This window comes from Syngnathoides biaculeatus, chromosome 2 (assembly GCF_019802595.1).
Source record: "Syngnathoides biaculeatus isolate LvHL_M chromosome 2, ASM1980259v1, whole genome shotgun sequence".
NCBI classification, from domain to species: Eukaryota; Metazoa; Chordata; class Actinopteri; order Syngnathiformes; family Syngnathidae; genus Syngnathoides; species Syngnathoides biaculeatus.
This window is the reverse complement of record NC_084641.1, coordinates 18,161,558-18,186,006: the sequence shown is the minus strand read 5'-3', so window position 1 is coordinate 18,186,006 and position 24,449 is coordinate 18,161,558. Positions and strand designations below refer to the sequence as shown.

The window sequence follows — 24,449 nt, the reverse complement described above, 5'->3', positions numbered from 1 at the left end:
AAAGGCCGTGCTCTTACAAGCACCAGAAACAAGATGCAACCCCCCCCCCGCCAAACAACAGAAGGGTTGGAATAAATGGGGCAGAGGGTGGTACGGGGGTGCGAGGCCTCAAAGCATGGGATTAGAGTTAATGTGCCTCCCTGGGTTATAATCTCTTCAGAGGGGGACTTTGTTTGAGGGGCTTGAGGGCAGTAAGATAAGTATCTATTACAGAAACTCCCTCTTATCCCGCCAACATCCCCGTTTCAAAAATGAGGCACAAAAACACTTGCCCTCGCCCCCCCCCCCACACACACACACCCTCCCTCGGTGTCGTCTGATATCCCAAGATCCCGAGAGCAAGTGCTGCCCTTTTCAGCTAATCAGGAATTAAGCGCCAAAGCCTTATGGAGCATTAGCAGGGCCCATATTTACTCCATCTGTGGCCCCCAAAGTCAGGTAGTTAAAAAACACGCTGTGGTGGTCTTACTCAGGGGCCCGTTGCACAAAGTTTTTTCTTTTTTTTTTTTAAAACTGAACATGGGAAATGGTTTGCGGCGATCGCGATAGAACTTGCTAGCATGAACGTACAAATCGTTCAAAAGTGGTCACAAAGTGGACTTTTCTGTTTTCCACTACTGTTTATGTGGAAAGAACATTTGACTATTTGCTTCACAGGTAAAATGGCCTTCTCAAAACAAGTACAAATATAGAAAAAAAAAAACCAGACATAAATCAGAAATCTACCACTGGAACTAATATGAAGTGATTTTTTCTTTGTCTTGGTGAAAATTTCAAAAGTCAAAAGTGTCTGATGCTTTCACTAGAAATAAGAATTCACTGGCTAAGATTTTGCATTTTTGCTGTGTCAACTCTAAGTCAACTCAACTGATTCACAAGTTCACAGCCCAGACATCTCGGATTAGACCCAAGCAGATGGTGCGCATACGCCTGTTATGTTTCTTTAAGAAAGGACATCGGCAGCTACAAGCCTGACATGCACATGCGCTGTATTTTTTCACAGTGTCAGCTGTAAACATTGTGAAAATGAAATATGTTTCCATGTTCAACCTTTTTATTGTGTAAAAATAGGCCAGATTTGAGCATATTCTCCTCCTTCAAATCAAACAGAGGACTGAATTAATCTGAGTTAAAGAAAAAGAAATAATGAGAAATTGCCTGTTTCTTCAATTAAGCTTGGACAATTTTGCATTGCTCAATTTAATAATTGCATCCTTTTCTGTTGTTCAAAGAAGATTTTTTTTTTTGTCGTAGTAGTTTAATTACAAATATAGTATTTGGTTGTCGTTTACATATTTAAAGTTGAGTTTTGGTAGTTGAATAATACTTCATCAGTGAATATTGGTGTTTGATAATCATGACTTCAATATCAATCAAAATAACTGATTATTTTTTTACATAACCACCCAGGCCAAGTTATTCTGTAATTTATGTCATTTCTCAGATTATCAAAAAATTTGAAGACATTTGCGGCAAGAAAACACGCAAAACAAAGAAAAAAAAACTGGACACAGCTCACTTTAACCACATAACATTTTCTCTCAATTAATTGCATGAACAAAAAAAATGAAATAAAAGCTTCAGTATTGCATGAAATAATGAAATGCAAGAGTTCTACCCCAGAAGACTAAAAAATTGAATTTCTATCTGTGCAAGCATGAGCCAGTATGTAAGTGGCTGTCATCGGTCAAGTTTCGTAAAACTGTAGAAGTCGTAAAGCATTCAGTCTTTAGGTAGATAGTTCACTTTTTTTCCCCAATAAAAAAATATTTTGGTTTTTAGGTTCAAAGTGTAAACACAAATGCAACAGCACTCCTTAACTTGAAAATTATCCTGAGCTATAAGGCAAGCCATAAATCACAAGACAACCTACATTCGAGTGTTAATACTGCGATGGTCGCAAAATATAGTAGATAATACCTGAAGAAACAGTTTTGAGTGTGTAAGGAGGATGCTGTTTGTCCTGTCCCGTGTGAAAATTGACAACTTACGAGCAAGTGACAATTTCTAAAAAGGGGAATTCAACTTGCAGAACGGTCCATCAGCGAGAAAACTTCCTCGGTCTGAAAGCGGGAACAGCGAGCTGATGCGGCGCCGTCCTCTCTTCCTCGATGGGCGCCAGGTCCTCGGCTGAGCCCCACTTCTTCTTGGATTGGAAGAGCGATGCCAACTTCCTGTTCCTGTTACGCTCTCTGGCCTGGGACACTTGAAACTCTGCTGTTGTGAAAGATACCGAACAGTTGGACTTCGCTTGCGTGATCCTTCACTGACTTGCAGTATCCCGTCGTCCCGCTGAGGTCTGAAAGTAAAGCGCACTCACGCAGCTCACAGTCGTCCTCTGGAACCTCTGCCTCTTTGTAGTTGAGGTAATGGAAGGCCAGGTGGCCGCTGTAATCTCTCAAATTCTCCTTGGCACCTGATGGGAAAATGTTATTGCATAAGTATACAGTATTATCTATCATTGAGGGTGAAAGATGGTTCGTAAAAAAATAACTTGAAATTAATGTGTACATTATCATAAGAGTACAATTTAAAAATGAACTAATTCCATGTGAAGCGCGGGTGTGTCTTTTTCTTGATATTTTTGGCTGTTGACAGCTACGGTTCCGGTGTACAGCTTTACATTGAATTTGACGTCATTGCGGTCATGGATGACCTTGGGGCCTATCCCAGTGGACTTCAGGTGAGGGAAGAAGAATACACCGTGGACAGGATACCAGCCGATCCCAGCGCATATATAGACAACTAATAATTCACACTCAAATTCATGGTTATGGAAAATGTACAGTGAAGAAAATTTGTATTTGAACACCCTGCTATGTTACAAGTTCTCCCACTTAAAAATCATGGAGGGGTCTGAAATTGTCATCATAGGTTCATGTCCACTGTGGGAGAGATAATCTAAAAAGAAAAATCCAGAAATCACAATGTATGATTTTTTTTTAACGATTTGTGTGATACAGTTAAAAATAAGTATTTGAACACCTGTCTATCAGCTAGAATTCTGACCCTCAAAGACCTGTTAGTCCGCCTTTAAAAGTCCACCTCCACTCCATCTGTGATCCTGAGTCAGATGCGTCTGTGTGAGGTCGTTAGCTGCATAAAGACACCTGTCCATCCCATAATATCAGTAAGACTCAAACTTGTGACATGGCCAAGACCAAAGAGCTGTCCAAAGACACCAGAGACAAAATTGTACGATTCCACACGGCTGGAAAGGGCTACGGAGAAATTGCCAAGCAGCATGGTGAAAAAAGGTCCACTGTTGGAGCAATCATTAGAAAATGGAAGAAGCTAAACATGACTGTCAATCGCAATGGGAGTGGAGCCCCATGGAAGATGTCACCTCGTGGGGTCTCAATGATCCTTAGAAAGGTGGAATCAGCCCAGGACTAAACGACAGGACTTGGTCAATGACCTGAAAAGAGCTGGGACCACCGTTTCCAAGGTGACTGTTGGTAATACACTAAGACGTCATGGTTTGAAATCGTGCATGGCACGGAAGGTTCTCCTGCTTTAACCAGCACATGTCAAGGCCCATCTTAAGTTTCCCAATGACCATTTGGATGATACAGAGGAGTTATGGGAGAAAGTTTTGTGGTCAGATGAGACCAACATGGAACTTTTTGGTCATAATTCCACTAACCGTGTTTGGAGGAAGACGAATGATGAGTTCCATCCCGAGAACAACCTCTTTCCCTCAGTCAGAGCATTGAAGATAGGTCGTGGCTGGGTCTTTCAACATGACAATGACCTGGAGCATACAGCCAGGAAAACCAAGGATTTTCTCCCTAAAAAGCATATCTAGGTTCTGGCGTGGCCTAGCTGGTCTCCAGCCCTAAACCCAATAGAAAATCTTTGGAGGGAGCTGAACCTGTCTGATCTAGAGATCTGTGTGGAGGAGTGGGCCAAAATCCCTCCTGGAGTGTATGCAAACCTGGTGAACAACTACAGGAAACGTTTGTCAAACAAAGGCTACTGTACCAAACATTAACATTGTTTTTCTCAGGTCTTCAAATATTTATTTGCAGCTGTATCACACAAATAAATTATTAAAAAAATCTTACATTGTGATTTCTGGATTTTTCTTTTTAGATTATCTCTTCACAGTGGGCATGCACCTACGATGAAAATTTCGGACCCCTCCATGATTTCAATGTGGGAGAACTTGCAATATAGCAGGGTGTTCAAATACTTATTTTCTTCACTGTAGTCTCTAATGAACATACAATATCATACATGTTTTGGGAATGTGGGGGACGATGAAAGTAAACAGAGAAAACCCATTATAACATGCGAGGTACACCCGAGAGGGCCAGAGCAGTTTCAAAACTTGGATCTCTTGACTGTGAGGCAGACATGCCAACAACACATTTTCAGTCTCATTCTGGATTCCAGGCTCTTTATACAATTTTATAAAAATAACAAATGAGCGAGTCAAAAATATTCAGAAAGGTTCTCAATGATGGAATACAGTTCTACAAATGGCACACAAAAACAATGACCCCTGTCAAAAGTCAAAATGATTGGCTTTGTGAAAGCAGACCTTTCGACGCAATTCTTGAAATGGGTCTTATTATATGCTGCAATTTGTCTAAATATTCTGGCTATTCTGTGTGACAATTCACCAGAAAGGACTATGATGGGAGCGTGATCTGTCAGTTGATGCATATAACCTGTAATTATGTGTATTAGTGATTCATCTGGAAGTGTGTATTTGTTTACCATAGGTCCCTACGAGCAGATCAAGAATGTTCTGATGGCCATGCAGCGCTGCAATGTGCAAAGGCGTATAACCCTGTGGAAGAGGAGATAATGTATATGAGCAAAGGGAACAGTGGCGGCATTCCTCCTGGGCGCAAAGGTAACGGGGGCAATATTTCCGAGTACCTACCCCCTGGAGTTTTCCAGAGCCCCGGGCAGCCAATACAAACAGTGTGGGAAGAAAATACAAATTACAAAAGCTTATAGAAACAGCAAATAACGATAAAAACATAATTGCCGGGTAATTCGTTGAAAATTACGTCGTTTCAGAGCAGAGCATGCTGGGACACAGACGCCATGTTATGGGAGACAATTAACGTGACATGATGTGATGATTTATTAGCCTGGCGACCGTGGTCCTCCAGCGCATTTGCACAGCTGGATCTTTGCTCAGATGGCAGAGGGCAGCTATACCCCAGTGATGCCGGCTTGTTTGCATAGTTACGCACCTGCCACAAGCCTGGATACTCACGTGCTGCAACACAACACATGGAGAGAGAGGGAGATAAAAAGTAGATCAAACGGACTCCATCAATACAGAACTTTGTTGAAGGAATTCACAGAACCTTTCATTTCTGATCCCTCATGAAAAACATCTCAAAAGCAGCTACGCAATTTTAAATCTTGCGCGTTTACAAGGATGACCGAGGAGATAAAATTAACTCACTGATTTGGTGTTGACATCGGCACCGGCATTTGCGATCAGAGCTGCCATGTCCTCGTTGCCGTGTTTGGCAGCCCAGTGCAGAGCAGTCTGTAGGAGATAAAGACGTTCTCAGCCACTTTGCTGAAGGAGAGGGTTTTGCACATAATGTATAACAACCCCATATGACCGTTTGTCAATCCCATTAATCGAACACTGATGACACGTTTTTGGATTTGCAACTGACTCCATCTACCGAGTGATAACCCATTTTTTTTTACTATTATTCTACAAACAGAGTAAACAGAGGAATAAAGAAGATGCGATGAGATGATGAGCCACACAATGAAGTTATGGGAAAGACTAGTGGAGGGTAGACTCAGGACAGAATATCTGCAAGCAACAATATGGTTTCATGCCTAGAAAGAGAACCACAGATGCACTATTTGCCTTAAGGATGCTCGAGGAAAAGTACAGAGAAGGTCAGAAGGAGCTACATTGTATCTTTGTAGACCTAGAGAAAGACAGAGTACCAAGAGAGGAACTGTGGTACTGCATGCGCAAGTCTGGTGTGGCGGAGAAATATGCTAGAATAGTACAGGACATGTATGAGCGCAGCAGAACAGCAGTGGGGTGTGCTGTTGGTAGAAGGGTGCTGAGGATAGAGCTGCCAGGCAAAAGAGTGAGAGGAAGACCAAAGAAAAGGTTGACGGATGTTGTGAGGGAGTACATGAGGACAGTGGGTGTTAGAGAAGAGGATGCAGGAGATAGGCAAAGATGGAAAAAGATGACACGCTGTGGCGACCCCTAACAGGACAAGCCGAAAGAAAAAGAAGAAGATTAAAAAATAAAACTGTAGTAACTTAAATAAATACATTGTACGGACAAACTCATTGTGGCATGACACAAAATCCATTAATTGATAAATCATATGACAGACTCAAGCCCTGAATCTTAATTCTTACACTGACCAAGACATTTTGTATGCTTCCATCTTTCTTGGAATAAATCAAGACCCTTCTCTGCTCCAGAATGTCCCCGGTGCACAAAGAAAGGCCCATAAAGCATGTTTAGGAGATTTGTGCTCCTCCCAAAAAAAAAAAAAAAAAAAGCCTTTTTTATCTGAGGCACTTCCTACTCATGACGCTCAGAAACATTGCACCATAAGCGTGGCTACAAACTTGTCATCACATTTTCTTACTTGCCGCCAATTTGACCAGCTGCACTCAAGAGCGGAGAGGATGAATGGAGGGATGGTTTCCTGCCTAATTACAAAATAACACAGCGCTGTGCGCACGGCAGGGGGGGCCCGGCCACCTGTCACCACAGGCAAGATTGATGATGTTAGTGTGACCCGCAAAGGGGAGTCCCACCCAGACACGAATGTCAGCGCACGTCAAAGTGCAGTAACGACCCTTTACAAAGGTACGCCCACATGGTGGCATGCAATGTGAAAATAAAAGAGGCAAGTATGTAGCAGGGAAGGGGGTGGGGGAGAACACACATCCACCTGTCGGACTGTGATCTCGTGTGTTTTTCCATCACTCTTTAAGGTGCGTAATTATGGGCTATCAACAGGTGTCAGCTAAATAACCACAACCGTCCTGTCGGAATCAGACCCTTAACACGGAAAATCAAACACGAGCCACGTCTGAATGACTCATTACTTTGGACAAGTGTAAATAACCTCAGATGTGAATAAAGTCTCTTGCATGGAAACTTTATAGAAGTTCTTAGAAGGACTTGCAGGAGTTCATCAGGTCAGGTTGTCTTGGGCCGGCGTGGTGTTATTCTATAACAGTATTGTCTTTCAGGTCGGCCATATGAACACGCGCCCTGGGAACCCCGCAAGAGCTACTTTGTACCTTACACATTTGCTGCAGCATTCCAAAGGGTTTTGGTCATCAGTCTTGAAGAGGTTTTCATTAAGGTTAACAGAAAAAAAAAATATGAAGGAAAACGATATTAGTAAGCACGTAATTTTCTATGGCAACAGGATAAAATATGTACCCATGAGACAACAGCAAAACAAGTACCATATATGTCAAAGAATTGGTATTTCCAGGTACAGTACGTGCACAATTTTACACCAATTAAAGCAAACATATCGAGCCCCTGGCTGGTGGGACCCTTCCAGCCTGTAGAGTAATTTTGTCGGTCCGGCCTGCGGGATTAATTTGAAGTCAGCATGACATTGGCTCGCAAAACAGCATCATGTAGTTCCATGAGCACCATCTTACTTCTATGAACTTTTCAGTACTCAATGTTTGGGGTGTGGGGATAGGAGGGTGGACCAATCAGGTGTAACTGGTGACATTTCTATTGCTAGAAGAAAACACCGGCCACTGAGTTAAAAGCCCAGGCTGCCAGCTTGCTGGGTTACTTAAAGTACTTCCACAAAATCTTGATTGCTCCTGTTACACCGATGCACGCAGTCATGACCACAGTATTGCTTGTCAATGAAGCAGTGGACTTGTTAACCGCAACCTGCCGATAATTACGTATTTTCCAGGTGGATTTCAATGGCATTCCCATGTGTCAGAAAAACTCCACACATTCTGGGAATTCTACCCACTCACAGATTTCAATGACGCCCGCCACAAAGGCCATGACTCGCAAAATAGTCGGGTATGCACAAAGGGTGAGGCAGAAGTCATTTTGGCAAAAGTGATGCAAGCCAGGGAAGTAAAAAAAAAAAAAAAAAAAGACATGAATGAAAGAATATGGTCCACACTGATCACTGGCACAACGTCATGAAAAAAGGAAAGTAGTAGCTCACTCAGACGCTCATTACGCAGCACCAGAAGCGACTGGGGGTTCTGCATCTTGCTCAAGGATACCTTGACCTGATCGCAATTGACAAGACTTCCACTCTACCAACAACCCCTTTGCAGTGCTCTTGTTTGATTTTAAAACAAAAAGAGTCCTGTAATGTGCTAGGAGGTGTACAGAAGACTGAGCAGCATAGATGTAGTCTGGATCTACAGAGGCTCTATTGTAAGCTGGCTGTCACAACACAAGACAGATTGGCCAAAGCGCCATTTGTCAGTAATCTCCTAGTGGGAAAGAGTGATGGACGAGCCTGAACAGGATACAGCATCATCCCTTCCCGCATCCCTCGTTTTCTGTTCCTGATCCCCCATCTGCCTGAACACTTGAGGGATGCCTATTGGGACCCCCTTACCTCTAAAGAAGGAAGGATAATAAGAGGAGTGATGGGCAGATGATGTACTTACAAACTGTGTGGCCCAGGTGGAAGAGCAGGTCCCAGCAGGGTGCGAAGTCCATGTCAAGATGGGAGCAGAGACACAAACACACAGCATGAGAGCACTTTCAAATAAGGTTACGTGCAAACCTTAAAAGAACATGATCCTAAAATAAAGATTTGTTCAGAAACGGGAAACTCATAATTCTTCCTGAGAGTCTGACGGTCCCGGTGAAAGGTCAAAACTGGTTCTCATGTGTCATGTGACCTTATTTGCCTCTGGGTAAGGTAAGTGTAAATGCTATCTGTGGAAAAAGCATCTTCCTCTGCTTGTATCGGGAAGCTAAAAGGGAAGATCAAAGCACACCAAAGGGGACTTAGCACCTTCCCAGGGACACGACCAGCATTGTTCTACAATTAATCCCAGCCTGCTCTATTACTTTCAGATTATCTTTAAGTAGGTGAAGTCTTTGTGGGGAATTAAGGATCTCCTTAATCCATGGAACCACCCCCCACCCCCTGCTCCGTTCTCCGTGCACTTCAATGGCGGCCGTGCTATCTTGTCTGGTGGGGACTGCGGTGGCTTAGAAGGTGGTCCGGCGTGGCCACAGGACAGTGTGAGAACTGTGACACTGGGGAGGAACAACAAACATGAGCTCAAATCTCTTAAGCGCACAGGGAGACAAATAAAAGGATTTGGGTTGTCAAGGGGGGCACAGGAGCTAAAAAGCTATCTTTCATAATCCTTTTGATAGCGGACCTTTGAAATGCATGATCTGGATATTTTAACACAGCCTTCTTGGAATTCCATTAAGAGGGGAACAAAAATCTCAGAAAGAGCTTGTGAAAGTTACACAAGCAGATCGCAGGTCCGAGGGCAGGCAAGCATTGCGATCCAGCTAGTATTCCGGGTTCAAAAAAAGCAAGGAGCAACTTCAAAGGCATAAAAAGTTCCGACGAGGTAATTCAGAGGAGTGTGAGGAAGGAAACTTACCCCCTGTAGAATACAGTGGCAATGGAGGGCATGAAGACCAGAAAAGACAGACAAAAAGAATTAAAATGATCAATATGTAAAACCTACATTACATTGCTAAAGTCTTTTTCCATCAGTAGCTGTGATAATCTAAGATCCCTTTTGAACACATTAAAACAGCAAATAGGCAGGTGTTTGCAACATTAATTGGGGTTCCATTCCATTTAGGTAGAGAGAGGCTTAGACTATACACTATCATTTTAACTTGGTTTTAACTTCTGCTTTCATTGTCATTCTTTTACCTCTTTTGCCCTTTCATTCTTTTTCCATTTTCAACACGGCCTTGCCTAGTCAGGGTGGCCTGGAACCTACTCCAGCTGACTTCAGGCGAAAGCCCAACAACACCCTGAGCTGGTCGCCAGTCGGTCACAGGGTACATATCGACAGGGGCAACCATTGCCACTCACATTCTCACTGTCACTGAGTCGGAACAGAACCCATTCTGCCCAGACCAAAGTCAGGCGAGTGTACCACAACATCATCAGAAACAACAACAAATTAGTCTACATTCACTAACCATGAATGACAAAGGGTACGTTCAGAAATTCACACCATGCGTGTGCTCAACACTCCGAAACATTCCGGAAATCAGAGGCTTGTTTGAGTGTGCCGTGTGGTTATTCAGATTGCCGTAGTCTTGGAGTGCCGGAGCAGATTCCTGCCGCTCCGAATGAGTGTGGCCAGCGTGTTGGGCAGGACTAGATGTGTACAGGCAGAAGTGAAGTATCCCTGCCAATGGCCAACACACTTATCTGTTAACTTCATGGAAAAATGACTCGAGTCAACGCGTCAGATTGAATTTTCAAACACACCCAAAGGCATAATGTGAAGGTGTATTGTGCCATTAATTCATCTCATCTGTTTTTTTTTTTTTTTTTTTTACATAACTGTCACACAAGTGTAAAAACTACTTAGCAATAAACATATAGCAAATGGTGATGCGTAGGGTGATGATAGCGTAATACTGCTTTGAGTGTGAGTGTGATAACACGTCACTTCCTATCATTAATTTTATTCTTTTACATTTTTCTCTTAACAACCCTCGTTGGGGGGACTTCTTTTGGAATGAGTTTCACAAAAAGGCAAAGAAAAGGTAAAAAGAAGTGAGGCACAGAGTCAATCCTTTCATACTCACTGTCTCACCGGCTAGAGTCAAGCGGCGTATTTGTAACAAAGATTTTGTTTGAGTTTCAGATTTAAGGACCTCAGTGTTCTTCAACTTTCCCTACAAGCTACACAAAAGTACTGTAAGTGATGAAAGTTTTGCCACACTAAATATTTGACAGTTTGATGTTCTGACTACATTGTGGGGGGGGGGGAAAGAAGTAGCCACACAGTCTCTGTTCACTGTAGCACTGCTAAAACAACAAATCCTTTAATGGACTTTTGCAGAATAAATGTAAGTAATCTAATCTCTTGATGGCATGCAACAAGAGATGGATCAAATACTTACAGATGTGAAGTCCTGGTTTGGACACAAAGCAAAAGAGAATGTGTCAGCAAAATTCTGATGCAACATTGGTTTTATTTCCAGTTTGATTTACAATCTGTCCTCTTCCAAGTCCCAACTGAAATTTCCCTTTGGGTAACAATACAATCATATATAAAATAAGATTTTAAGAGCCGTTACACTGATTTAATCTAAATAGAAATCAATTGTGTGTGTGTGTGTTTTTTTTTTTTTTAAATTTCCAATCGACTCACAATTTGATTTTGAGGAGTGCATTTGAAAATCTATCGTCACGTCCACAATGTTTTTTCAGTATGTGAAGTAACAAACTAACAGGTATGAACACTAAAGAGCAAACTACTGTAACTTTGATGAGAAAGTAACTTTAAACCAGATATGAACTTTGAACATTTGGTCCCCAACTGGTGTTGACCACAAAGTAGCGCAGTAACTTTGAACATCAACATTCTTGTTGACACGCCAATGAGGTGGTCCTATTGTCATCATCGTGTATTGCCTACTGTATTGTGCATTGGACACATATCGACACTGTCGTTGAGCGGGAATTAAACCCACGCTGACCGCACCAAAGTCAGGCATTTTGCTTAATTGGTTTGTATTAACTTTGCTCCCAAAAATAATATGGGATTGGTTTGAAACATGAACGCTCATCCGGCTACTACAATCAGTGACTGCATCAGGTTCAGTAGTCAACTGTTGACATCAAACTTTCTTAATTCGCTGACATTTGACCTATGAAAACAGCCTACCTTCTTGTTGGCAAGCGATGGGTCCTGTCGAAGTAGTTGACAGAGGTCAGGAACTCTAGCGCCTGCTGCAAAGTAGATCCATTCTTTTTCTAGAGGGTCCAGCTGGCAATGAGAGGGTTTGTCTTGTCATTTTTTTTCCAAAATCATTGCAAAAATTACTAAATTAAACCAAGGTCGCTCAGCTTCACCTGGCCAAGCTGACCTATTACACACAAAAGATACAGTTGAACAGCTACAACTTACAAATTTGAACGAGAAAAAAGTTACTACAATGTACTTACTGCAACAGCAGCAGAACCCATACTACTTGTTGACTCCTCATCTTGCTCAGACTCCCACTGAAAATTAGACAAATGTGAAATATGACTAAAAGTGTTATATAATGTCATAACCATCAACACAGACACACACAAACGCTAGTGTGTCACAATGGCTCGAAGTCACACTGCTGCTGATCAAAGGGTGTCAGACAGCAAGCTAACAAGACAGCGAGACAGACGTTTCACACGTGGTAATGAATAACAATCCAATTAACAATTAATACAAAACAACACGGCTGAAAAAAAAAATACATGAATGCCTCTGGTGTAAACCTCGGCTAGCAGTCACTTGTAAACCTGCAGCATGACAACTCGTAAAATTAGATTAGGTCTCAATTGGATTCTGGAGAGCAGATTTTGAACTGTTTCTAAATGTTACAATTTTGTCTTTATGTTTAAAGATTTTGTCTCAGTTGGTAGAATCGTCCAGTGACCAAAGGGTCCCCAGTATGAATCCCACACTGAACCCTAATTTGCTCCCAGTGGAGCTGGCAGGACCTTGCAAGGCATTAGCCGCCCATTGGTGTATGAGTGTGTGAATGTGAGGCTTTGTAAAGCGTTTTGGGCACTGTGATGGTGTAGATAAAGCGCTATATACTGTAAGTGACGTCCATTGACCATAGAACACAGACTGGTGTTAAGTGAATGGTGTAAGGTTCCCGAGGATGGTGAAGGATGAGGACGATGGTGTCTTTCTCACAGAGACCCTGCAAAAATTGATCCGTCAGTTCTTTTGTTTTTTTTTCTGCCAGTGATATTTATAAAGGATCCAGCAATGCGGGATGTTGCCGGGAACTGTGCACTTACACTCAGAGGGACAGGTCCTTGCAACCAAGTGACAAAACAAGAGTGGGAGAAGTGATTCCTGTTAATTTAACTTGCCGTGATACTGAAGCACTTTTATGTCTATCGATGAGAGTCCCTTCAAAACTGGAAAATTGCTGAGTGGATTTTGCCCCCCCACCCATGCTCTTTTTTTTTTTTTTGACGCCATTTATAGAGCACTCAGTCCAGCAACATTCCATGTTAATTTTTAAAAACATAATGTTCCTTATAGAGAGTGGAAGGTTATACTTGATTTATTAAAAGTAATGGTGGGTAGCTCTTAGAGATACTTGTTTAAAAGATTACTGCATGCAAGACCACATTTCAATTGGCTATTTACTTACTGTATGTTGTGCTGGCAGTGCATTGCCATATTTGTATATTTCACTGTGCAATGAACATTAATTGAAAAAAAAAAAAAACACACACACACACTACAAATGAGTACAGGATCGGAATATGTTCCGTCCGTCTGGTTTTTACTATTTACAGCTGAAACAAGATGTTTACAAGCACAATACAGAGCTGCCACACAACAGCAATTCACTTCCAGAACAATTCCCCCAGATGTTTCTGAATTTCCATATTCTCAAATTTTTATCAAGAACATTACTGTGTGATAGTAATTCCAGTATATTATTTAATAGTATAAAAATAACTCAACAACAATCATTCCTCTACAATATGTCAAATTATGGCTTCAATATTTACATTGTTTTTATTGCCTCATCCTTGTAATGGTTGACGCAGTTGCAATCTGAAGCAAAGTTTATGAGATTTCAAAGTGCCATCGTCAAGTATGTGTATTAATTCAACTTTACCAATTCTGGTTTCAACCTTGGTGTGAAAAAACCCTTAGATTGCATAAAAAAGTAAAAAAAAAATCTTATATTACAAATATTTATCATTTATAATATACTTTACATCCTGATCCCATTGTCAGATACCTCCAAAGACATGAATTTTTTCCCGGTTCACAGGGAGTCTTGTGAGGGTGTAGATTATTTTACATTTTTATATCCAGAGGCGGCATGGTGAAAGACTGGTTAGAGCATCTGCCTCAGAGTTCTGGGGATTGGGGTTCGAATCCCGGCCCCACCTGTGTGGAGTTTTAGTGTTCTCCCCGTGCCTGGCTGGGTTTTGTCCGGGCTCTTCGGTTTCCTCCCACATCCCATCCCATCCCATCCCATAAACATGCATTTATTGGAGATTCTAAATTGCCCCCATGTGTGATTGTGAATGCGGCCGTTTGTCTCTATGTGCCCTGTGATTGGCTGGCAACCAGTTCAGATGATAATGGTGACCCACTCAGACAAAGCAGCTTTTGGCTCCGACGATCAGTTCTTCTTTTCATATTTTTTGTTTTTTTGCGGGGCACTTTGCTCACGAACGCCTCAGCACTACACTGCTATACTCACCAGAAACTTTTGGATCTCAGACACCGACACAAAACAGCAGTTTCGAGTGACTTTCACTACAACAATAACATTCCAGATGAGCTATCGAGATTGCCTGACTCACTTTGGATTGTTGTCGGGCACAGGACGGTGAGGAAGTAGAAGCGCGGTCATTGGTCTGACCGCCTGCTCAGGGTAAAGAACAGCCCACACAGACCACCTCTTCCAAGTCTGTACCTGACCAACGCCTGATAGATACATCACCAACAAAAACGACAAATTGGAATTACAACTTGCGGTCAATCGCTGTGTTTGTGATCGCTGCATCCTCATCATCGAAAAGATGACCCGAACAATCCTGAAGCTAGCATGCAGTTAGCAGACTCCAGCCTGCACCTGCACAGCTACAGAACCACACCCCTTCCCCCACATTGGTGAGTCAGACCACATCTCTTTCTTGCTTATTCCTTCATACATCTCCCTCAGACACAAGTCCAGCTCCACCACAAAGACTGCAATAACCCAGCCAGAGTCTGCACTCGGCGAACTTCAGGATTGCTTCCAACACACAGAGTGAGACCTATTTGAAAACTAGAACCTGGACAGATACACAGGGGCAGTACCTGACTATATAAAGCTGTTTATAGAAACTGCGTTCATGAAAAAAAGCATCAGGGTTTTTCCAAAGCCTGGATTACCAGCCAGCTCCACGCACTCCTCAAGGCCCACGACACTGCCTTCAGGTCAGGTGACAAAGCTCTTCACAGCACAGATTGATCTGATCTGAAAAAAGGCATTCAAATAGCCAAGATGGACTACAAAAGGATAACAGAGTCCCATTTGCCAGCAACAGACCTCGGGAGGGGTGGCGGGGTCTACAGAGCCTCACAAACTTCAGAGCCTTTGATGTGACACCAGGAGACATAAGTAAGTCTTTGGTAGAGGAGCTCAACAGCTTCATCCGAGGGATATTAAGCTGCTCCAGCGCTATACTATTCCTATTTATACTGCTCCTTTAAACAATTTGAGAAAACCCAGATGAAGCTTCAGATAGCTTTACGGACACCATTTATGTCAATTACAAAGACACCTGTGGATGTATTTGAACTAGACACACCTGAAGCCACTGAAATACACTCCGTCTTTATCTAGAGATGAAAGTGAACTTTCATGAAAATTCCTGAAAATACAAATGTGACCACTTGGGGGGTCCGGGGGCATGCCCCCCTGTGACATTTTTGAAAAAATGGATGGCTGTAGTGCATTCTGGCGATATCTGTGAAAAAAATTCAGACAAAAATTTAAAGTAAAATTTTTCCAAGTTCTGACCCCAAAAAAAAAAAAAAAAAAAAAAAACTTGGGCAGATGTTCCCCAAGGGCCAAGCCCAGAATTTTTTTGCCCCCCATCTCCCTATCACTGGATAGCTAATAGTATAATCAGTTGCCTTTAATATTTCGAGATACGCAGTCACTCACATTTGAAAAATGTACGGGTGTGGTCAGTCATGCTCGCAGATAAAGTTGCGGGTGTGATTAGGGATGGCCGTATCCCACTGGGGCCTCCACTCCCTGAGAGGGTTGCGTCAGGAAGGGCATCCGGCGTAAAAATTGTGCCAAACAAATATCTGCGTTCATCTGAGATGCAACGCTGTGGCGACCCCGAAAGGGAGGAGCTAAAAGAAACTTACTTTTATCAATAACATAAATGTAAATTAAAAATAAAATAAAAAAATACATAACTAAAATAGAAAACTAAAATTTAAAACTCAGAAAAGATAATTTCCAATTTCAACTGATATTAGTAGAACATGATATAAAATGGTATATAAAATTTTTCATCAATAAATCTGACAAATTTTATCTGAAGTAAAGTTAAATGCACTGGCCTGACAAGGAATAAACACAAACGGTCTATACTCGCAATGTTTTAAAAATGCTGACAGTTTAGTTCGTGGCAACAAGCGATACATTGGAACAAACATTCCTGCTGGGAATCCTGACGTTTTTTTTGTGGGGGGAGCACGCATCGCGGGACTGCCATAAATAGGAGGCCGGCTTGCTAGAAGGCGCCTTTATCTGCATGCACTCAACGTATTGGCCACACCTGAATCAAGCGACGAGGTGGATGATAGTCTAACGTGTTTTTTGAGGAGGTGGGGGGCACGCCGTCACATTGCCTCGCGATGAGAACCCCTGGTGTAACTGAATTTCCTTTGACATGGCTCATGATGTTGATGACTTTCGACGTAAACGCGCTCGCATGACGTGATGCAGTTCTGAACATGCGCTTTCGAACATGCTCTGTACGGTTAACTTGCATTTCCTGTTTCCGGGTGAACAGCGGTTGTTTTGGAGCAAGCTTGTTTAGTTAACAACGTTTATGAAATAAACACGTGAATTAATGTCAAGACCACATAAAATAATCGACGTCTTGAGAGAATGCGAGGGGAGGGGCGTTACTTTTACTAGTGTTAGTGCCTCAACGTGGCTACGCTCATGAAAACAAAACAACAAACTCAAATGCATGTTTGTTCAATGTTGTCAACTAGTATCCGGATTAATTTTAGGCAATTTTCCCTCAATTTTCCGTAACAATTTTCATGAAAATTTTAAGATCCGGAATTCCGGGAAAATTCGGAGGACTTTCATCACTGTTTATATGACATCATGGGAAGGTCAACAGAAATTAGCCAAGATAGGAAGCTCCAGTAACTGTGGACTTGCACGAGTCTGGTTCATCCTTGGTTGAAATTTTCCAGATCCCTGAAGATGTTACGTTCCTCGGTTCAAACAGTTATACACAAGCAATTGAGAAATTTAGCATTCAGTAGTTTTCGTAATCCTAATTGACTTAAAAACAGGAAACGTCTGGTTTCATGCCAGACAGCCAGAAAAAAAGTAAACGTGTCAATATTTATGTCATGGTTTGAAGACATAATTTTTAATGAACTAGAAGAACTGTGTGGGCAAAAATAGCAAACTAAGTAAGATTCAAATGTGTTTGATGTTCTTGTTGCAGTGGATAGTGTACATGTGCTACCTACCAACTTCCACATTTGGCAAAACAGGTGAAATCACTTCCTTATGGCATGGGTACATTGTGAAACCCTATTGGAGGTGATCGGGATAAAGCAAAAATTCTAAACGTCTAAAATGTATTTTGTTTAACGCAAGATTTCACTACTCAGCAACCAACAATGACAATATCAAATGTTGAGGCTTCGTCTTTGTCGAGTATATCATAGCATATTTGATAGATTTTTTTTAAAATTTGACTTGCACAGTCATTACAATATGACAGCATTTGGGTCTTTAAGTTACAAGCTTCTGGTTTACTTTTCAAACAAAAAAATGGCTGCATTGTTTTCCTTCAGGTTAGAGATTTTAATTTGGAAAGTACATTCTACCATTTAAAATTATAGTCAAAACTATTCAGCAACAGTTGACCACATACACTATCTTCATTCGCTATCACTTGGATTTATAAATGTACCTGAAGATTGTTATGTGTGCAACCCAAAATGTGTTTTTTTTGTGTTTTTTTTTAAATGATGATGGCGATGGCAACGTGAATTTTAAATGGACCAGAAATGACCATTCTGCGGGTGGGAGCAACTTGGAATCTCTGTTGTTGTTGTTCTTGATTGATCAATTATCAACGCTTTTAACACAATCCGATTGAACCACTTTTTAACACACACACACACACATTCACACACACACACAACACACACACACACGCGCGCACACACCTCCATTTAATGGAGCACTATACACTTCTCTGTGATGAATTTCTTTGGGCACAAGGGATTATTATCTTTCTAATTAGATCCAATATGTTGGTGCTTAACATAATAACAGGAGGCTGACTTTAAATGCAGATTGTGCCCCCCTTTGCCTCCCACTCCACAGGTTTATACTCCTTCAAGAAAGCAGCCAATTAATCTGACGCCACCTGGTGGGTCATGGCGGCACTGTTAGCGCATAACATTATTCAGTGAAAACACATGTATGTGCACGGGCTTTTTTCTGTGTATATAATTTGACGCCTCCATCTCAACAAGCTCTGACAAAATGAAACTGCGATCGGACCAGTGTCGTTTTAAAACAGCAATTGCAGTATCAGAATCTGAAACATATAAAAGTCCTTTCTAAAACCGCTAATGAAGAAAATTGTCATGAAAAATGGAGGATTTTCTTTCAAACATGCTAGCTAGGGTCAACATAATAGAATAATTTTCTATTCACCTCATTAGCGCTGTCTGGCTCGCCACACGTAGTCAGCTCATCCAAACGTTCCTTTTGCTGGGAGCGACAATCAGAGACGTCGGTTGCCTCCCACAGTGCACTCGCTTGCACTTTGGTGGGACTTGAGTGTCTTTGCCCGTCCACATCGGGCATCTGAGTTTTGTCTTTGTCTCGCGCTTGCAGCAGTTGTCTATATTTCTTCTTGAGGAAAAGATACTTCTCACCCTGCACAGACAAATAACAGAGGCCACATTTCATCTCGTTTAGCTACATGAGAGGGGTCAGAATAGTAGAAACAAGCAGGCCAGTTCTACACCACTGCAACCTACAGGGGGTCCTCGTAGTTTCAGTCCCATGGTGGCAACGTTACCCAAATTTGTGGGCAAATAATAATGCACCACAGTCTACTGCTATGCTGAGGCTCTCGCTTGGAGTGAGCAGGTTGGATAGGATTAGAAGTGTGCTCATAAGAGGAACAGGCAAAGTTGGATGTTTTGGAGACAAGGCTCGATGGTTTGGACATGTTCAGAGACAAGCGAGTGAGTATATTGGTAGAAGGGTGCTGAGGATGGAGCTGCCAGGCAAAAGAGCGAGAGGAAGACCAAAGAGAAGGTTGATGGATTTGGTGAGGGAGGACAGTGGCTGTTAGAGGAGGATGCACGAGATGGGCTTAGATGGAAAAAGATGACACACTGTGGCGACCGCTAACAGGACAAGCCGAAAGGAAAAGAAAAACTCTACTGCTAACATATGTTAGCACATAGTTCAGTCGTAATAAAAGCAGATACTATGAAACACACTTCTGGTAGGTATGGCGATAACTGAGCATGTATTCTTGTGCCGAGTGATGATTTATTCATGTCACAGTCCATAACTTCCAAACAGCAGAAGTCCAACTGAGGACCCCCTATAATGTGTTATGTACCACAGATTTACACTCATATTGAAAGAGTAACAAAGACAAATGTAGTTCCCCACCACTCAAAATTCAAACACTTCAAAGCCATACAGCTTACTGTACTTACATTTTCTGATTTGACCACAGCAATTCCGTCAATAATGACTTTGAATTCTTCTCTGTATTTAGCTGTAAGGACATGAAAAAAGTTGACATTGAGGCTAACTTGTGTATCCACAACCCACAATGTTATATAATCACGTTATATAAGCACTATGAGAAGCAAAAGTAGTTATGGAGGTCCAGCATAAAAAAAAAAAAATAAAAAAAAAAAGACATTCAAGTAATGATAAACAGTAGTATAGTAGATTTGTAGATATTGCAGTGACAATACTACTAATACTGCACTGTACTCGTACTAGTAATGGACTAAAATTCTGGTGCCTGAAATGTTTTGGCCGAAAACCACCCAACTGTGGCTTTTTGGTTTTGCACTGAAAGACTTTTGTCACCAAAATAAATACTCATATCTTTGTCGTGGCAGACACATGGGTTTACACAGCATTGCACATCTGCAAGATTTTGGCCAAAATAATCATCACAATAATTTTGATCAATACTATAATCACAATTATTAATCACGATTAATCTTCCAATCTTCCATCATCCAAGTATTCCTGAGTTTCAGACATTTTTCTGTAAGGAGACATGAATTCAGGCCATTTGAATTTCTCAATTTTATCTACATCACTAGCAAAGAGCTCCGCCTACCTCTTCACTCCTCGTGTGTTTTTGTTTATTGTAGTTTGTGGCAGACTTTTGCGATATAGTCTTCATTTTCGTAATAACCATGCTCATATTGTTCATCCACTCTTAGTTGAAGAAATTATTCATTTGCTCTTTATTACAGAGTTGGCTCTGTTTTGGAGTTAAAAATTCTGTACAGTATATGCGTTCGTGACAGAATATTCCGGCCATAAGCGTGGACACTGCAGAAGCTGAGCAATTATGTAAGGCCTTAACCAATTAAAGGATGTTGGTCGGAGATCATGAGCAAGCGATAAAAGAGATTAGGATGATGGTAAATTCTCTTATTACCTTCTGAGGATCCTCCGGGTTACAATTCGATCAGACTTTTGCTCAATTGGCTCTTACTTCCGAAATATCTGCCAACCCATCCGCTAACCCCAACACCAACAGTCAGCACGTCTACCACTCAGGAACCCAACATCCCAGTTCATATTTTTTTATATTATCCTTGCTCACCTTGTTCACGCATCCTTGGTTGAGTAAAGAAATTACAATACAATGTTAGCCCTTCACTGTGGTTGAAAATACTGTACATGTGATTATGACACAGGCAGGAAGCCAGACAGACAGATAACAGGGGCAGTGGGGCCATGTTGTCACTCCCAAAGGGCCACTTTCAAACTAAGAACCATCTGACGAGCCAAGACTCACATACCACAGTATAGCAATATTGCACAATTTGCTAGCTACATGACAGCTAGGTAGGTGTTTGCCTGCATTCCGACATAGACAAGCAAGAGGTTTCCTTTTCCCAGTGTGGATACAAAGGACACCGGCGGTGCTCCCACAACAACAGGAAGTAGCAGCTAAAATGTACTTGACACACAAACATTCCATGCTTACAAGAGCGAGCAACAATGCCCAGTTATCTTTTGACCGAAAACTCAATTGCCATGGTCCTCCATTCACCAACATGCCCCACTTTTGTGATGTAATGAAAAATACCACCCCACCCCACCCCACAACCCAATCCACATGTAAATCCCGTCATGCGTGTGGACTTAATTGTGATTAAAACACGATCATCACATTTACAACACGAGGAGCGCCAACCACATGTTCGGGCAGACATTTCACTACGGGAAGCACTTCTCTAATCACCGGTCAGCCACGTCAGATGGCACTGACGTCACATCTGGACCACATGTGGCAGCAGCCAAGGTCACCCTGGATCAACATTCGAATGGCATGCTTGACAAATGTTTGTCTTTCGGCCAGAGATTGTGATAAAAAAAAAAAAAAAATAAGGAAAGAGAATTGCAAAACATTCTTAGAAAAATGGGGAAAGAGAATTGTAAAATACCGTAAGCGTGTAAATGCTAATTCACATAAAATCGGTATGTTGCTAAAGATGAATTAGTTAATTTTAAAACACAATGCATTTTACATTCTAATTCATAAGGCTTAGGATAAGTGTACGCTTGTCCAGCTATAATTCTGGTTAAAATGTTTGTACTACCATTCAAGCAGGTTTTTCAAGCAAACTTCAGCTCGTATTAGGAGACTGTTTTTAGCAATTAGTATGCATTACAGTTACCGTAAAGCGCATTTCGTACACGACGTAACTCAATGTGCTTTACATGATTAAAGGCCTTTGGAAGAAAAAAATAAAAGATGAAACATTTAAAACGGGATAAAAACAATAAAAATGACAAAAGAAAATACAGTAAAAACTTCCATACAGTGCAAGTAATATGATCAAAAAGTGGATGTATTGTAAAAAGTATGAGAAAGAGTTTTCACCCTGGATTTAAAAACATTTTACATTATTCCATTTGTGTGCAGCATAAAAACTAAATGCTGCTTCACTATGAGTCAGTCGATATCAGAGCTCTACTGGGTTTGTATTCCGTAAGCATTTCTTTCATGTATTAAGGACCTAAATCATTTCGTGATTTATAGACCAGTAGCAGAACTTTAAAATCTATTCTAAAGCTGACTGGAAGCCAGTGCAAGGACTTTAGGATTGGAGTTATATGTTCTGATCGCTTTGTTTGGGTCGGAACGCGAGCTGCAGCATTCTGAATGAGCTGCAGCTTTTGAATACTCTTTTTTGAGGAGTCCAGTCAGAAGACCATTACAGTAGTCATGTCTACTTGAGATAAAAGCATGGATGAGCTTTTCCTGGTCTGCTTGACACATAAAAGACTTCACTCTAGATATGTTCTTCAGATGGTAGAAGGTTTCCGTAATGCAGTTTCTCATGTTTATTATTAAGACATTGCTGGGTACTATGAGTTCATGTTAGCACACTACAGCTTTCACAGGTCTCATTAGGACATTCTCGTTTTTAACAGGTATGCCTGGATAATATTAGCATTATGTAGCTTTTTAATGCTAACATTGTGTCCACAGACAAATTCTACTGCATGTTAGGGCATTATAGCTTTTTTTTTTTTTTTTTTTAAACAGGTAGTATAAACTGTAGATGGTTTTCCGCAACGTCACACACCTCTGGACATTAGCCACAGTCGCCACGCTCGGGGTATACCAAATGTTGTTGTCCGGTGATTAAGGATAGGTTTCTAATGATGTCACCACAGTCCTTAGGCCAATCAAATAAATTAACGCTAGAAAAAAACTTCACGCTACACCCATCACCTGTGTTCTCTGACCTCTATGACACACAAGATGGCGTAATTGGAAACCTATCATTGAGTGTTTGGATGTAAGAATTTAGCTGCCAGCATTGGAAAAAAAAAAAAAAAGCAATACAAACAAAATATATCAGTTATTAACTGTGGAGTGTTTGACTGCAACAATACAGGACAGTCTCATTTCGCTCTTGAGCATGGGCACAAATTTGGCATCACAATGACAACATTTGTCAAGAAAGAGACAGGTTGTTGCTTTTAGATGCATATTCCATAAAACCAAGTTTGTTCAGAACACTTTGTTGAAGTTAAGGATACGGAGGAAAAAAATAAGTAACTCGGTTAAGTCGACCACAAAAAAAGTTTTAATATTGTTTAGTTTGAATATTGATTTGTTATTGTGTGGCTTTCCTCTCCGATCCAGACACCTTCAGACATGGAATGGTTTACTTTTTGAACTTAACGCTTGTTCATAACATTTTAAATATTAAATTAGAAAAAAAAATCATTTCGAATTGGTCACGAAATATTTCTTGCTATCTGGGGCAGTAGATTTGGACCCATGGCGGGAGATTACGTCATTATAGTAGCCCCTCCCTCTGCTGGTCAGTGAGTTAAGAGCGATTCAAGTTCCCTTCACGGGGGAGGAAATGACACCAGTCCCAGTCCAACGGCATCTCCCTGGCTTTTTATTTATTTTTTTCATAAATGCAATAAGTAGTAGGGGGCGCATGGAAAGACGAATGTTTTGAACATAACACACGCAAACTGAACACAATATGAGATAAGAACTCACGTTTGGTTTAACTTTACGAGTCCAGTGTTACTTACCACGCAACTGGGCGTCACTGTGGCCAATAAAAGGCTTAAAAGTCTTCAGTATGTCTGCATTTCTGACTTTGCCTGAGCTGCCCGAAGTGGAGTAGAAGTAATCCAGCAAGGAACCCTCGCTCACATCACTCATGTTTGCTTCTGACGTCGAATTTACGTTACTACACAATGGACGCTGCGGCTTCTTTCGACGCGCTATTTTTTTTTTTTCTTCTTCTCACGCAGCCACCCTCGAAGTCTTCAGCTCAGCTAATTTGTGGCTCTCCATGTCAACAATTCACTCCACCCCAGCTAGCATGTTGACCACCGCTGCGCCTCCACCCGTTCGATTTTTTTTTTAACCCCTTCCTGATGTCGCATCTTCTCTCAGCTACCAGATAGTTCTCGTTTGGCCGATTTCTGGTAGCGACATTGAATGCTTCTTTGGAAGGAAGGCAAGTGTATTTCCGGTTCCTGACGTAACCTCATTGGACAACACAGAGCCAGGCTCACAAATACGTTCAGTCGTGAACTTTTCAAATACCGTATAAAGTTTAACAATTGAAAAAAAAAACGTGCATTATTGATGAAACAATTGTTGAAGACTCTAGGACAGTGAACAGGCAACGGTGGCAAAAGTACTCACTAAGTATTTAATCATCTGAAGGTATTGGGGAAGGAC

At 41.4% G+C, this 24,449-nt stretch overlaps 1 protein-coding gene across 2 annotated transcripts; it reads right to left on the bottom strand.

Annotated features, from left to right (window-relative positions):
* Positions 1–1,003: 1,003 nt before the first annotated feature.
* LOC133510661 (ankyrin repeat domain-containing protein SOWAHA) lies at positions 1,004–24,226 on the bottom strand. Of its 2 annotated transcripts, XM_061838865.1 has the most exons (9): positions 23,789–24,226; positions 19,681–19,742; positions 18,656–18,880; positions 12,147–12,203; positions 11,866–11,967; positions 5,432–5,518; positions 4,726–4,798; positions 2,321–2,416; positions 1,004–2,214 (listed from the first exon to the last, which is right to left on the bottom strand). In XM_061838865.1, the coding sequence occupies exons 1-9, from the start codon at positions 23,919–23,921 to the stop codon at positions 2,042–2,044; spliced, it is 1,008 nt and encodes a 335-aa protein (XP_061694849.1). In that variant the 5' UTR covers positions 23,922–24,226; the 3' UTR covers positions 1,004–2,041. The 2 variants fall into 2 exon arrangements, with proteins under 2 accessions (XP_061694849.1, XP_061694840.1); XM_061838856.1 differs by lacking the exons at positions 1,004–2,214; positions 2,321–2,416; positions 4,726–4,798 and adding an exon at positions 4,946–5,239.
* Between the last annotated feature and the right edge of the window lie 223 nt (positions 24,227–24,449).

Bases quoted from the DNA above. Each gene is read 5' to 3' on its own strand.
- LOC133510661 (XM_061838865.1), bottom strand. From the start codon at position 23,921: ATGAGTGATGTGAGCGAGGGTTCCTTGCTGGATTACTTCTACTCCACT. The intron at 12,204-18,655 runs GTGAATAGAAAA...TCTAATTTTCAG, and splicing joins AGCCAGACAGCGCTAATGAG to TGGGAGTCTGAGCAAGATGA. The intron at 5,519-11,865 runs GTAGGCTGTTTT...TATCTCCTACAG, and splicing joins CATCGCTTGCCAACAAGAAG to ACTGCTCTGCACTGGGCTGC.